The sequence below is a fragment of the Hevea brasiliensis genome, chromosome 5 (assembly GCF_030052815.1).
Source record: "Hevea brasiliensis isolate MT/VB/25A 57/8 chromosome 5, ASM3005281v1, whole genome shotgun sequence".
Lineage (NCBI taxonomy): Eukaryota > Viridiplantae > Streptophyta > Magnoliopsida > Malpighiales > Euphorbiaceae > Hevea > Hevea brasiliensis.
This window is the reverse complement of record NC_079497.1, coordinates 14,695,464-14,709,621: the sequence shown is the minus strand read 5'-3', so window position 1 is coordinate 14,709,621 and position 14,158 is coordinate 14,695,464. Positions and strand designations below refer to the sequence as shown.

The 14,158-nt window shown below is 29.7% G+C and overlaps 1 protein-coding gene and 1 pseudogene across 1 annotated transcript; both read right to left on the bottom strand.

Moving 5' to 3' along the window:
* Positions 1-1,334: 1,334 nt before the first annotated feature.
* Positions 1,335-6,152, bottom strand: LOC110640375 (protein NRT1/ PTR FAMILY 5.6). The gene is made up of 4 exons (XM_021791668.2): positions 5,947-6,152; positions 3,853-4,070; positions 2,437-2,981; positions 1,335-2,332 (listed from the first exon to the last, which is right to left on the bottom strand). The coding sequence occupies exons 1-4, from the start codon at positions 6,080-6,082 to the stop codon at positions 1,462-1,464; spliced, it is 1,770 nt and encodes a 589-aa protein (XP_021647360.2). The 5' UTR covers positions 6,083-6,152; the 3' UTR covers positions 1,335-1,461.
* A 928-nt stretch (positions 6,153-7,080) lies between these two features.
* LOC110640427 (D-amino-acid transaminase, chloroplastic-like) lies at positions 7,081-7,974 on the bottom strand (annotated as a pseudogene).
* Positions 7,975-14,158: the final 6,184 nt, after the last annotated feature.

Below are 14,158 nucleotides of genomic sequence, written 5' to 3'. Positions count from 1 at the left end.
AACAGACCCTTCAGTTTCATTTTGTCACTGCAATAATGCCTCCAATTGATATTAATGGACCAAGAAATGTCAAAAATAATCCTCTCTCTCAATAACGACCACATAACTTTGTCGGTTGTAATTTATTGGCTTTTATTTCAAGCCAACTAACTATGGACTAATACCTTTTATTGGTAATTATCGATATCATTTCTGTTGATAATTTCATAAATATTACAATCGTATCCTCCGATTTTTTTTACGATAATGTCGATCAAAAAGTCACAATTTAATTATGATAAATATAATTGATAAAATCATTAATGAAAAAAAGTAGTCAGTACATATTATCGAGACACCCTAATTACTGATCAAATTATTTTAATCAATAATTCGTCAATAATTTGTATTATTAACGAAAATTCTCGTGTTGATCGGTAATTTTCATAGCAATTTTTTTCTTACATTGTTTACTTCCACACAAGCAATAAAAAAAAATTATAAAAATTTAAAAACTATAAAATATCTTACTTTAAAATATTTTATCTTAATTTACCTCCCCCAAACATAATAAAACAAAGAAAACAAAAGGCATTTTTGGTTTTATAATTTTATATTATGTTCTTTTTTTTTTTTTTGACTAAATGATAAATTTCTTGACTACTTAATAGAAGGATATTATTGTTGACAAAATAAAACTTGATGGATCTAATTATTTCAAATTAGAAATAAGAAGATTAACTTTCTATTTTTTACAAATTTTGTAGGGCATTTTCTAATATTTGGTGCACTAGGCTAATGATAAAATGCCACAAAAATAATTTTTTTTATTTATTTTTTTTATGAGCATGACTTTTTTTTCCTACTGTTAAGGGTATGCTGGGATAAGTATACCAAGACTAAGTTCTTTTCATAGAATTTTAAGAGTGCATTTTTCAATATTGATCTTGTTTATTTAAAATTATTTTATTGATGAAGAAGAGATATACTCTTTCATATTTTTAGTTTCTTTAAAATTGAAAACGTAATAACAATATGAGAAAAAATTTAGCTTAAAAATTGCGACTAAAACCCAATCTAATTGCCAATAGCTAGAAATCTCAACTATGAATTGGAAAACTTCACCAATGGCCCTACTTTACCCAGTGATCGATCCTGTAATTCTAGAAACCCTCAGTCTACTATTTTCTTGTTCGCCCCCAGCTCAAAGACGGCGAAGTGGGATATAGACTCTAGATTTGTTTCTTAATCGAGTTGCCTGTGGCAATGTTCTTTAATTTGTTTTATTTTTTTGGGTAAGAGTGGCTTCATAGGTAGAATTTCTACCACCAAATATACGAGGCTAGCTACGAGAGTTTTTAATCAATTCTTTAGCATGTATTTATTGAAACATACGCAGGCTTAAATTTCCAAAAGTAAACACAACATACACTAATATTATATGATATGTTATTTATACGCCAGACTGGGGAAATTTGCACTTCAAGCCACTGAGTTTGCCCAATCATCAACCGAGCAATCTGCCACAGCCACAGCCACACTCCTATTCACATTTTTGTAAGAATATCGCCTGGCCAACAACACATAGGTTGCCATATTTGCTGCAGTAATACCTGCTAATAGCAAGTAAAAATTGTCTAAACGACTACTGTTTAGATCCTTCCCAAACCAACTCTTCCCATATTTCTCTGTAACATGATCCACAATTGTTATCAGCAGACTACTAATGAAGTTTGCAGCTCCAATCACACTAAGGTAGAAGGCAATACCTAAGCTCCTCATTGAATCAGGAACTTGGTCATAGAAGTACTCCTGCAACCCCACTAGTGTAAATCCATCTCCTATGCCTATGATCAGAAATTGTGGAGCCAACCAAAACACAGTCATTGAAAGTGAACCCTTCACTGGATCTTTCTCCACAACACTTAGCCTCTTTCTCTCCACCAAGGCTGAAATTATCATTGCCAAAATTGAGAACAGCATTCCAATGCCTATTCTTTGAAGAATTTTGATGCCTCTCTCGTTTCCTGTCATCCTTCTTAGTATTGGTACTAGGACCTTCTCATAAATGGTCACAGAGAATATCATTCCAATGGCTGCAATAGCATAAATGGAGGCTGGTGGGATCAAGAATCCATTAGCAATCTTTCGGTTCATAGTGGTGCATTGCTTGATAAAGAATGTGGAGGCTTGTGCTACCGAAATTCCAAACGGTAAGGTAGCTAGCCATATTGGGATCATATTGAGAATAAGCTTCATTTCCTCCACCTTAGTCACGGTTGCAAGTCTCCAAGGAATTTGCTTCTCTGCAGCATTTTCTGTGTCTTCCAGAATAGCTGCTTTGTCAAGAAATCTGCAATTTTTTTTTTCAAAAATGAACCATATTATTGAAATTAGAATTATGGAGAGTTTTCAAATCTAACTATAAAACATAAAAAGAAAAGTTAGCTTAATTACTTGAGCTTCTGGGTATGGCAAAGAAGCCTCCCTTGGTCCATCTGAGATTTGGGTACTTCATAGAGATCAGCAGGATTGGAAGGATTTGGTAGGTTTCTTTTCTTAATGGCAGCAACAAGAACTTGTAACAAAGGCGTCAAGGGGCTTCCCGTCGGCACCCGGTAACGGTAAAATGGCCTTCCTATAATGAAGATTGCTATTGACAGAGCCATAACTACGGTGAGAATAACATCTGCAGCACCCCAGCTCATATGGTCCTGTACATAAACAATTAGTGTCACACCAAATACGAGTCCACAGCAGAGGCCAAAGTTCCACCAATTGAAATATGACATTTTTTTCTTTCTTTCTTCACTGTGATCATCGTCAAATTGGTCGGCTCCGAAACTCTCCAAAGAGGGTTTATGTCCTCCAGTTCCGATGGAGATCAAGTAGATGGCGAGGAAGAACGCCACTTCATGAACCTTCCTCGGTTCTTGACAAACATCACCATCGCATGCCTTGAGACTTGGTAGGAATTGGGACATTGTTAAGAGAATCAAACCCTGTTTATTCACATCAATAAAATAGGAATTAAAAAAAAAAAAAAAGCACTTCAAGAAATAATTGCAAACATGTATAAGTTTGACTGAAATGATCCATTAGTTGTTTTTGCCAAGAAAATCCGTTAGAACCAAAACGTTTTAGTTCGAGAAATTTCTTTAATAGTTCAAAATGAAAAAGAATTAATTGCTATTTATAAGATTTTTCTGCTCTACACATTATTTTTAAGCATAAAATTTTAATTATTTATATTTATATATTTTTCTCTTATGAGAATATTATACTGTATTAATCTTATTATTCTTATGAGTTATCAAATTTTATAATATAAATATATACACCTCATATCCCATAATTTGCGAAGAAATTCAAGCATATATATGAATATAAAACATATATTATAATATGTTTTCTAAAAAAGCACCTAATATTTTCTAGATTTTTAATACATTAAAATTTCAACATGGTCCAATCACCTAAAAAAATCGATTTGATTGAACTTTTCATGGCCCAATAGTGAAGAACACGAAACCCGAGTTGAATTTGGATGGGCCATTCTAAGTTGATTTATTTTCATAGCTTTGCAGTACATTTAGATTTTTTTATATTATTTTTTTATTACAAAAATACAAGCCTAAAATCAAAATTAAATAAAATAATTATAATAGTTTAAATGTTAAATATGTGAAAAATTATCAATTGAAAATTTTAAATCAATTCTAATTTTTTTTATGAAGATAATTAATTAAACGACCTACTGAGTTAAGTGCATTGAATAAATTAATTGATTGTTTAAGCGATTAAATGTTCATTTAAGATTGTACATAATTTTTTTTTTCAATAATAATTAATGGAAAGAGAAATTTAGATTACCAGAAGATAGGCTATGGAGGAAACAAAAACTGTGGAGAAACGACCCAAGTAAGCATCAGCAACAAAGCCTCCAAGTAGAGGCATCAAAGTGGTGACACCAGACCAATAGTTAACACCCCTGGCAGCCGTCTTCAGGTCATTATGCATCACCTTGGTCAGGTAAATGATCAAGCTACTTGCTATTCCAAAGTAACTCAGCCTCTCACTGAATTCAATTGCTGCCAAAGGACAATATACCCATCAAAATAAAATCTTAAAATATTTATTTCTTTCTCGAGATTTTTAATTTACAAAGTGGATATATGTGATGAACGTTGCCTAAACCCATTGTGAGTTGTGGAATTGGGAGACCACACCACATGCAATATGCCATTCGTGCGGACCTTACTAAGTATTCCTGTCGCCATTATAGGCTCCTCATTTCACCTCATAAAAGTAGTAGGGCTAGGCATAAATTCTCAATTTCTGTGATTGTAATTCAAGAATCGATTATTATTTTTTTTTTATGAGAAGTAGATTTGTACTATCTTTTGCTGATTTTTATTTTATTTTATTTTTTTTAATATCACGAAGTGTTTTCACTAGTTTATACAAATGAGATTAATCACTACTCGGGGTGATGAGAATCTCCTAGCCATAAAGGGTAAAGCTTTTTCTTGCTTCCCATAGGATTCAAACCCTTGCTAACTCGCAAGTAAAGTCCACTCATAAATCTCATTTACTATGCGAGCTGCCACTCATGATTAACTGATATATGTTTATTAGCAAATAAGTTTTTCAAAATGAGAATGTAGGTATACATTTTTTACTTCGTTTATATCGTTTTGCCAAGTTTTTTTTTAACTTAGCATATATCGTCTTAGTTTGGATATACTAGAAAGTCTGATAACTAGGTTAGTTGGATGATACAAGCTAAAACTTCCTGGTTTTACTAATTTTTTTAATAAAAAATCTACTTATAAAAAAATTTAAATTTTATCGCTCAAAATCACTTAATACTAGTTGAATTACTTAACTAAAAGGTAAAACTTTTTATTTGCAGTTACTACACAAGAACAATAAAAAATTTGGCGAATCAATATATATTCTAAACCAGTTCATGTAACCATGAAAAAGCATACATGGTGATATATAAAATTAAGACATAAGAATCAAAGCATTTAAAAGCGAGAAATAGAAAGAAGAAGAGGACTTCCAATTGATAAAGCACTACTTTAACATTACAATCTTCTCCGCTGGTTTTGTAATTGGGAATAAATCCATGCCACTAATTAATAAATTTGTTTATTTCTGTGGAATGGATTGGCGGTGCTTCGGCCTCTCATCCTTTTGCTCAATGATCTATAGTTGAATTCTTGATTACATGTACTGCTTATATTTCTCCAAAGATGATAAAAAAATGGAAAATTAAGTAAGACTTCAAAGATATACTATTTGCCACCCAAAAGTTATATTATTATTATTATTTGAATTCTAAGGTTCTCAAATACCATATCTTTAACGGATATAAAAAAAAAATCAAGATAGATTATATATAAGTCATGAGTGTCGTCTATTGTCACTAACTTTATTTTTCATATGGTAAAATAATCCAAAAGCAATGAGGGCCTTATCAGTTTTGAGTCTATCTCAGATAAAGGTGAATCGAGTATGACAAATAATATCAGACAAGATTTTTTTTCTCATCCTATTAGCTATGCGTTTTGTTATCAAATTGAAAATCAAAATAGACTGTTAGTAAGGAAAGCTAAAACAAATCCATAAAGAGAAATACTGTGTGTATATTTATATATATATATATATATATAAAATTTTTTGAAAAAGTTTTATTTTCTCATGAACTCTCGTGTAATAAGAAGATTAATCATAGTTCATGAAAAAGGAGAAGAAGAATAATTATATTTTGTGGAAGTGATTTTGCCGCAAATTAAATGACGTAAATTATCAGTTTAGTCGCCATGAAAACAAGGGAGAAGAAGCTTAAAAATAAATTAAAAACATATTAAAAACATTGCAAATTAACCTATTAGTTTCCATTAATAAGTTTTAATGTTATGATAATAAGATCTCCCTGGTATGTTGCTAGTTTCTTACCAATGATAAAGAGAGAAGCTTTCCAAACACCAGTGGAGGCACGGAGAGGAACCATTCCTTTATGATCCACAGAAGAATCATAAACCCATTTCTCTTCATCGATTCCTTTTGCTCCTGCAATCTTTCTTGGTTCCATCTTTGAACAGCCAAGTCGATGTGTTAGCTGCTATTTAAGTGACGCGAAGAGGTGGTGGGGAAAGCAAGTTTGGTTTGGACCCCTTATATAGGCGAGGATTTGCTAAGTTGACTCGTATAGTTTGGTATCTGATAGGTTTGAACCTTTGCCAATAAAAGAAACACTTCCTTATGCAATTACTGTGAAAGAGAAAATGGTATTTTCCACGATTCAACAGGTCATTATCACACTTTGCCCATCTAGAAAATGACGTTTGGCCTCATAATTTTGTACTTCTTATTACTTTAAATAGTCATCCAACCGCTGTTACTAGTAACAATTTAAATTTTTTATTTTTTATTTTGATTTAATCTAAATTAAATAAATTTCAATAAGTTAAATTATTTATTTTTTATATATTAACTTGTATATTAATTATTATATTAATTTGTATATTAATATATATTGATTCAGTAATATATTAATTAAATCAAAATAATGAATCAAATTTAAATTTTTAATTTATTTTTTCCTTATTTGGTACTTAAGTTCAATTGGTTTTTAATTTTTTAAAAAATTGATTTAGTTGATTTGATTTTATTTTAATAAAACTAAACTCAGTTTTAAAATAAAATTTTAAAGATTTTATATTTTTAATTTTCAAATATTTTATATATAGTAACAATTAAAAGAAGATAAGTTAAAATAAAATTTTAAATATTTAATATTTTTAAATAAAATTATCTTTTTTAAATTATGTCAAATATTAATTGTGGAATTTTGGTTATTTTGCTTTCAATGAGTAATTAAGCATTTAAAAAATTTATATTCCTTCTATTTCTAAGTTTTTTTTTTTATATAAATGAAAATATTATTAATAAGATAATCAAGAAAAACTTAGCAACGCCATCCAACAAAAACCTTGTTAATAGGTCTCCTGGTATACCTAACTTATTTCTAGTTAGGAGATTCCAAATTAAAAACCACAAAATAATGTAGTGTAATATAGAAGATTGTCGTTAGTCTTTACCATCTCTAATGGGTTGCTCATCCCACGTAACAATTGGGAAGACAGGAAGTTTACTCCCAAAATACATAGTTTCAGTTGCCTTTTTAGGCTCCACGACAGTAATTAAGATTAGCCATTTTAACACTTTTTAATCACCCTTGCTCGACCAATTTAGGTGGCAGTTGAAGTAGCCTTAATGCAGTGTAACCATTGAGGATCTTGTCAAACGAAAGCAAGATAAGCTTCCTATCTTGAGTTACGAAAGCCACATTCATATTTGGATCTCAGCGATATAGCCTTCATCATCAACCCATATAGATGCAAATGCTCCATTTTCTTTAGATTCCATTATGGAAAGGAATTTTAGGATATAGTTCGCATTCTTCATAGTTGCAAAGATAGGTGACTCCATCGGAATAGTGGAAGTTATCACTTTAACCTCCTTCCTTGCGTTGTGAAACATAGAAGGCAGAAGTTGGGTAAAGTCTCTAGTGTTCCTTCCTTGCATTTTGATGCTGCGGTCATTTGAAAAAGAATGCTTCAAACAGTTGAGCTAGGAAAGGGAGAGAATATTTTTGCTTTTGACTCTGATCGTAGAAAGCAGTCCAAATGGACATCAAGATCATATAGATATCTGCATAAATCATGTTGGTCAAAAAATTATAACTCCAATTATGCTTTAAAATGGATAGCAGAAAAGGCAAGTCACAAAAGTTAGAAGTCTAAAATGAATTGTAATTGAAAGGATTTTGCTTATAGTATAATACTTGTACATAAATGTTTATGCAAAAGATAATGGCGGTATCGAACACGACTTGCCCTCGATAAATCATGTGATCATCCATAGGAATCAACATCACTGTTCAATATTAATAATAATTTCACCATACACACTGGAATGCATTGCTGGTTATGGTTACTTTTTCACTCCATTTCTCATGTTTGGTTTTTAGTTTAACATCAATAAATATTAAGATAAAATTATTAGGTTAATCATTATCTAATATAAAAAATTAAATTTATAATTAAAAAAATATGTTAAAATCAAATTTCAAACTTAATTAGGCCTAATCTACTAAAATTAATTTCACTTTTAAAATGAAAATTTTAAATTTTAAATAAAATTAATATTTTTTTAATTATGTCAAGTGTTAGTTAATGGGCATGTGTATATGAACTTAAATATTTTATTTTACCACCAATATTTCTTATAAAAGCAACAATACTCATACACACAACATAAACAATATCTTTAATGTTATTTCTTTTATCGATCATTAAAGCATATAAATTAAAAGAATAAGTAAAATAAACAAGACATCATAATATTTGTATGATTCATCCTTTTTATAAAAATTATATTTACATATATATTTTTTATTATTAATTAAATTATATAAATACATCAATAAATTTATAGCTATTTTACTACCATTATTAACTTATTACCGTCACGAGCATAACACACTAAGAGTTTATTTGACAATTGTTGTTAGAATTATTATTGGAAAAAATATTTTTAAATATATTAGTTAAAAAATATTAAAAATTAATTTAAATTAAATTTAATAAATTTTAATTATAAAAATATTAAAATAATAAAATTGTTTTTTTAAATTATTTTTTTAACAGTATATAAAATAATTTTTTTAAAATTTTTTGAAAAAGCTTTTTACCCTCAAATTATAGTGCCAAACAGGCATTAATTCACACCACATGCTACTCATGATAAATTGGATAATTTGTTATTTTTCTAATAGAATTTGAATATAACTAAATTAATTATCTATTAAATATAATTTTGTGATAAATCATATACAATGTAATTCATGGCACTCCAGTTGAAATTTTTGAATACTAATATGTAGAACTCACACATGCCGTATAATCAATAACTCAAAAAAATATGATAGGCAGTGCTATAATTAGTTAGATCTAGGTGAATTACTGTAGTCGCATATCGATTAACTACTAAGAGTTGAAAGATAATATAAAGAAGGGGGAACTAAGCTTAATTGGTTTAAGCCATTATAGTAAAGACAGCTCCAAGCTCAATGGACTTTGTCAACAGTGTTCCGCACTCTCTAGGTTAAAGAATTCCATATGTTGTCAGAGTAAGTCATAAAGAAAATATAATGGATAGTGACGCAACGAGTTAAACCTAGGTGGATTCATGGACTAGTAAAAGAAAAAATTAGACCCGTAAAATCAAGCCACAAAAGAAGAGGAAAAACTCTATATGAGTCATTGCAAGCAGTAAAAGTGACAACTGAATTTAAAAATTTAAGTCTAGTTCGATTGTATGTGATAGAGGAGTGTTGGAGTTTCACATCGGTTAGCTATAAAAAAAATGAAAGAGAGCCGAGTACAATTAACTTATGCCATTTTAATGGAGATATCTCCAAGCTTATCACATGAATTTTGTCAATAATTTTTTGCATTTTTCAGATTTAAGTGTTAGAAGAAAGAATACGAGTAATGAAAGAAATGATTGTTTATTTGTCTATGTCTCATTTATAGAGATATTACATCTATTTATACATGAGAATATAAAAGCTAATTTAGACAAAAATAATAATTGCTCTAATTATGTTACACAAATCTTCTATAATCATGCTAATTGCTGTAATTATGCTAACATTAAGAATAAGAATTTCACTGATATTTTTTTTCATTATTATTATCTAAGTGGTTTGGTTGGAGAAGTGGAAAAGAAAGGATAAGTTCAGTGTTCAGTGTTCCAATTTCTACTAATCACAACTCCATTCGTCAAAGGAATGATAATTATATTGTTAATTATTATAGAAGCAATCTACTTAGCAAAAGTATGCCATTACAATGGTTAATGGGCCATTATCCCCTGCATGTGAGCATTAATCTAGTTTCCCAACTGGCAGACAAAATAGACACGTGATAATATTTTCTCAAACAAAACGGAAAATGGCTTCAATTTTTTTAATACAAAATCATTTTCAACTTTACTAAGCATCCTTGCACACATAATGGCTTCTTTACGGCTGATAACTAATATCTAGGTTGCAATTTTATAATAAAAAATAAATTCTTTGTTTTCCTTTACATCAATTGAAGCTAATTTGGAGCAACATGTGTTATTGCCCGCTATACGCCCATTTCAAGTGACAAAATTTCCACTATCGAATAAATTATATAAAATTCGAATTAAAAATCAATCTAGTAACTTGCATGATTTAATTTTGGTTTTGATTCATATATAAATTAAATTTTGATTGTCAATTAGGGGTGAGCCTTTCAACTTAAAAAAAAAAATTAATAAGTTTTTCAAATTTTTAAATAATAATTAAATAAACTCTTTAATTTTTTAAAAATAAATAAATAAAAAGATTGAACTATAACGTGCCTCCAATATAAATTCAACCAAAATCATATACAAGGTCCTCATAAATAATTTTGCATATCTGATTTATAATTCATTGTAAATATCTGCTATATCATAGGGTAAAATGAATCTTTTTAAACTATTAGTTAAAAAATAACTTATTAATTTGCTTCATGATGCACAAGATATTTATCGAAATATTGTAAATCAGATACGTAGAATTACTGATAAAAACCTGTAAACTAGAAAATTTTCGTGTATGACCTTAACAAGATTTATATTAAAGACAAATTATAATTCAATTTCTTTTATCTATTTTTAAAAATTAAAAAGTTTATTTGTCTCAAAATAGTAAAATAACTTAACTGGCCTATTTTTAGAATTTGAAAATTTTATTTCAACCTTTTTAAAACTTGAAAATGTTAAGAATTTATGTGACTATTGGCCTCAAGGCTAAAATAGACCTTTTGCATTAAAAAAAAAAACTAAATTTTTACCTAACAAAAATTGCACATAATTATTTTTCTACTCTATTATAATTATTTTATTTTTTAAATAAGATAGAGAAAACAGTAAGAGTTTCATCTCTAAACATTCTAGATTAACACTTAAATTGATTAGCTATTAGTTGAATTGTAATTATCTGAAATTTTTGTGCATTTAAAGTCATGTTTAGTATGATGTAATCAAAGTTGTAATGTAATCATGACTATATTTTATATTTAATAACAATATTTGATATCACAGAAAAAAAAATTTAAAAGGAAAAATTTAAAGTAATGGAATGCAATTATATAATATTATTAATTATATTTAAAGTAACATAATGATTATTACATATAAAAATAAATTTAATCATGATTACTTATTTTGATTTTTTCTTTCATTTATTGTCAACATTACCACCATTACCACTAATTGGCTATTATTACTACTACTATCACTATCCCCAATCTATTACTGCTATCACCATTACTACCATCACTACCACCATCTTGTTACCGCCACCACCACTACCACTTGATCAGCACTATCATCACTTAACCACTGCTACTTGTACCATCAGCTAGTCACTACCACCATCATCACCTAACCTTGTCGTAGCTATCACCACCTAATCACCACTATTGCCACTACCTAATCACTTCTGTTGTCACTAACACCATCACTTAGCCACTACTATCACTTACTTACCAATCGCTGCAACCATTACTACTTATTATTAATACCATAAATAAATTAAATATTAAAATTAAAATTATCATTACATTGCACAATTTATATTTTTATTTTGCAATCAAATATAGAAATATAATAGCAATTACATTACATTACAATTTTAATTATATTACACAATTGATTATCTTATATTACATTACGCTCTACCAAATATATATATATAAAGAAAATAATATCAGTGCCTTAATAAAATAAATTCAAAACAAAACTTTAATTATTTTAAAAAAAGAATATATAAAAAAGTGATTAAAAGTTAAAATCTACTAACAATGAGATTTAATTTAGTGATATTGAAGTATTTTTATGACTGTAATATTTTAAATTTAAATTCTAATCAAAGCTAATTATAAAAAAAAATTGTACTTGTAGATTTGTTAACTTTGTGAGTGTGAACTATGATCCTCTCCCCAATAAGAATAAAATGAAAATATAATTTTATATAAAAAGATAATTGTGGTTGAGGTTTAATGAGTAACAGAAACAATTCAACTCTATAATTAAGTTGATTAGCAATGTTAGCAATTGTGGGTGAATATAGTGGTGTTGGTCAATTGGAAGTTCATAGCATATGCTACTTGGTGGCTATGGTTGATGAGGTGCGCAACTTTTTAATGGTGGTCATAGCACTCTGGATTTCATCATCATTAACTTAAACTAATTTCTTAAAAATTATAACTTTTTTTAATACATCAGAAAGATAATGACAAATATTTTTTAATTTTTAGTAATTTAAATTATAAAAGAGCAATTTAAAGGGCGTGTGGAATGAAATTTTACATTGCTTGAATATCTGATGCCCACCAAACTTATATATCCTTTGAGGACTTTCAACTCAAGAGCTAGCTTTTGGGTTGAACTCAAAGGCCCAATGTGGTATCAGAACCTTGGTTGCAGAGGAGGGTGAAGGGCGTGTGGAATGAAGTCCCACATCACTAGAATATCTGATGCCCATTAGGCCTATATACCCTTTGAGGACTTCCAACTCACAAGCTAGCTTTTGGGTTAAACTCAAGAATGCCATAAGTTCTTAAACTTTCAGGAGAGAGAATATTTTTAGAAGGCCATAAACAGAGAAACACAGTAAAAGGTTTATTGATTTTTTGATGATCCTTCCATATTACAGACCCTCTCTTACATAAGAGAAAAAGGTAGGAAAAGCCAAACATAAACAATAAATAGTAAGGCCCTATGGACCTTTCACATAACTTAAAGCAAACTGACATTATTATTATAGACACCTTTAACTTTTAGTATAAATACTGACTAAAGTTGATAGGCTAAAGCAAATGCACTGGAGATGATCACATGAAAACATCCAAAGAGCATCCAAATCTAAGGCAGTCACAAGGAGTTTTGACTAGGGCTTAAGTTGTAGTTATCATAGTCTGAGTCATTAGAACCAATATCTCCATATAAATGCTTGTACCAAGGGCCTTGTTCCTTTGGAGGATATGGAGGATAACATTTTGGATGGCTTCCTATTATTCCTCATCCGTAGGATCTATTGGGAATCTTGCCAGAGCGGATGAGTATAGTTAGGACCAGAGGATTTAAGGCCAAGTGTCAAAGTGAAATCTGGTTCAGGGAGTAGCCATACTTCAGTAGCCTTAGTCTATTCGACATCTTGTGGCTTAGGTCCAAGACAAGTGCGGTTGATCTTTTTCCCTTTAGGCTGATAATTATTTATCACACAGAGGTGGATGTTTAATTCAAATCTTATGTTTACCATTAGTCGGTCATTAGTGATAGTGCTTTCATAAGTTTTCCTTTCATAAGTTTTCCATTCATACTGAGAATTTTGAGACCAAAGGATTTCTTTAGGGTTCCTAAAAAATGGTCAGTGGAGAATGAATAGAGAGTGGACTTTGATTGCTTATGTAGTAGGTATTTCCCATACTCCATTGATTTCAATAATTTTGTGTAGGCTACTTCTCTAAGAGGAGACAGGGCAGAACCATTCTAGGAAGCACTATAACAGGGACCTTTGATTATCACCATCATTGAGAAAGTCATAAAGACCAATGACAGGTACTTCAAATGCTGTGGCATACAAAACTGTCATACACCATAAGAACCAAATTTCCTCAAGTATGAGGCCTGTACTAAGATTTAGTGTAAAACAGGTAAGAAATGGTACTTCAGAAAAAAAACATAGAGGTGGACTCCTTAATGCATCTAAGGACATTGATTAGGTTCTAAAAATGAAACATATTATTTTTTGCATAGGCTTGGATTTGTGACAAGGTCATGGATGGGTGACATCCAGGAGAAAAGCTGTCAAGTATAGGAATCATGTGATTGGGAGTGATGGAGGACTTATTATAAGAGCTTGCCATGTAGATTAACGAAAAAGAGTAGATGGAGGAAAAAATGTGGATGGTTTGTGGCCTGGTTAGGAGATCAGGTATGAGGTTATGTTTCCCTTTGATGTGTCGGACTATGTATTTATATTTGGAGAACTAGTCTTTTAGTCTCAACAATTGTGGTTCAG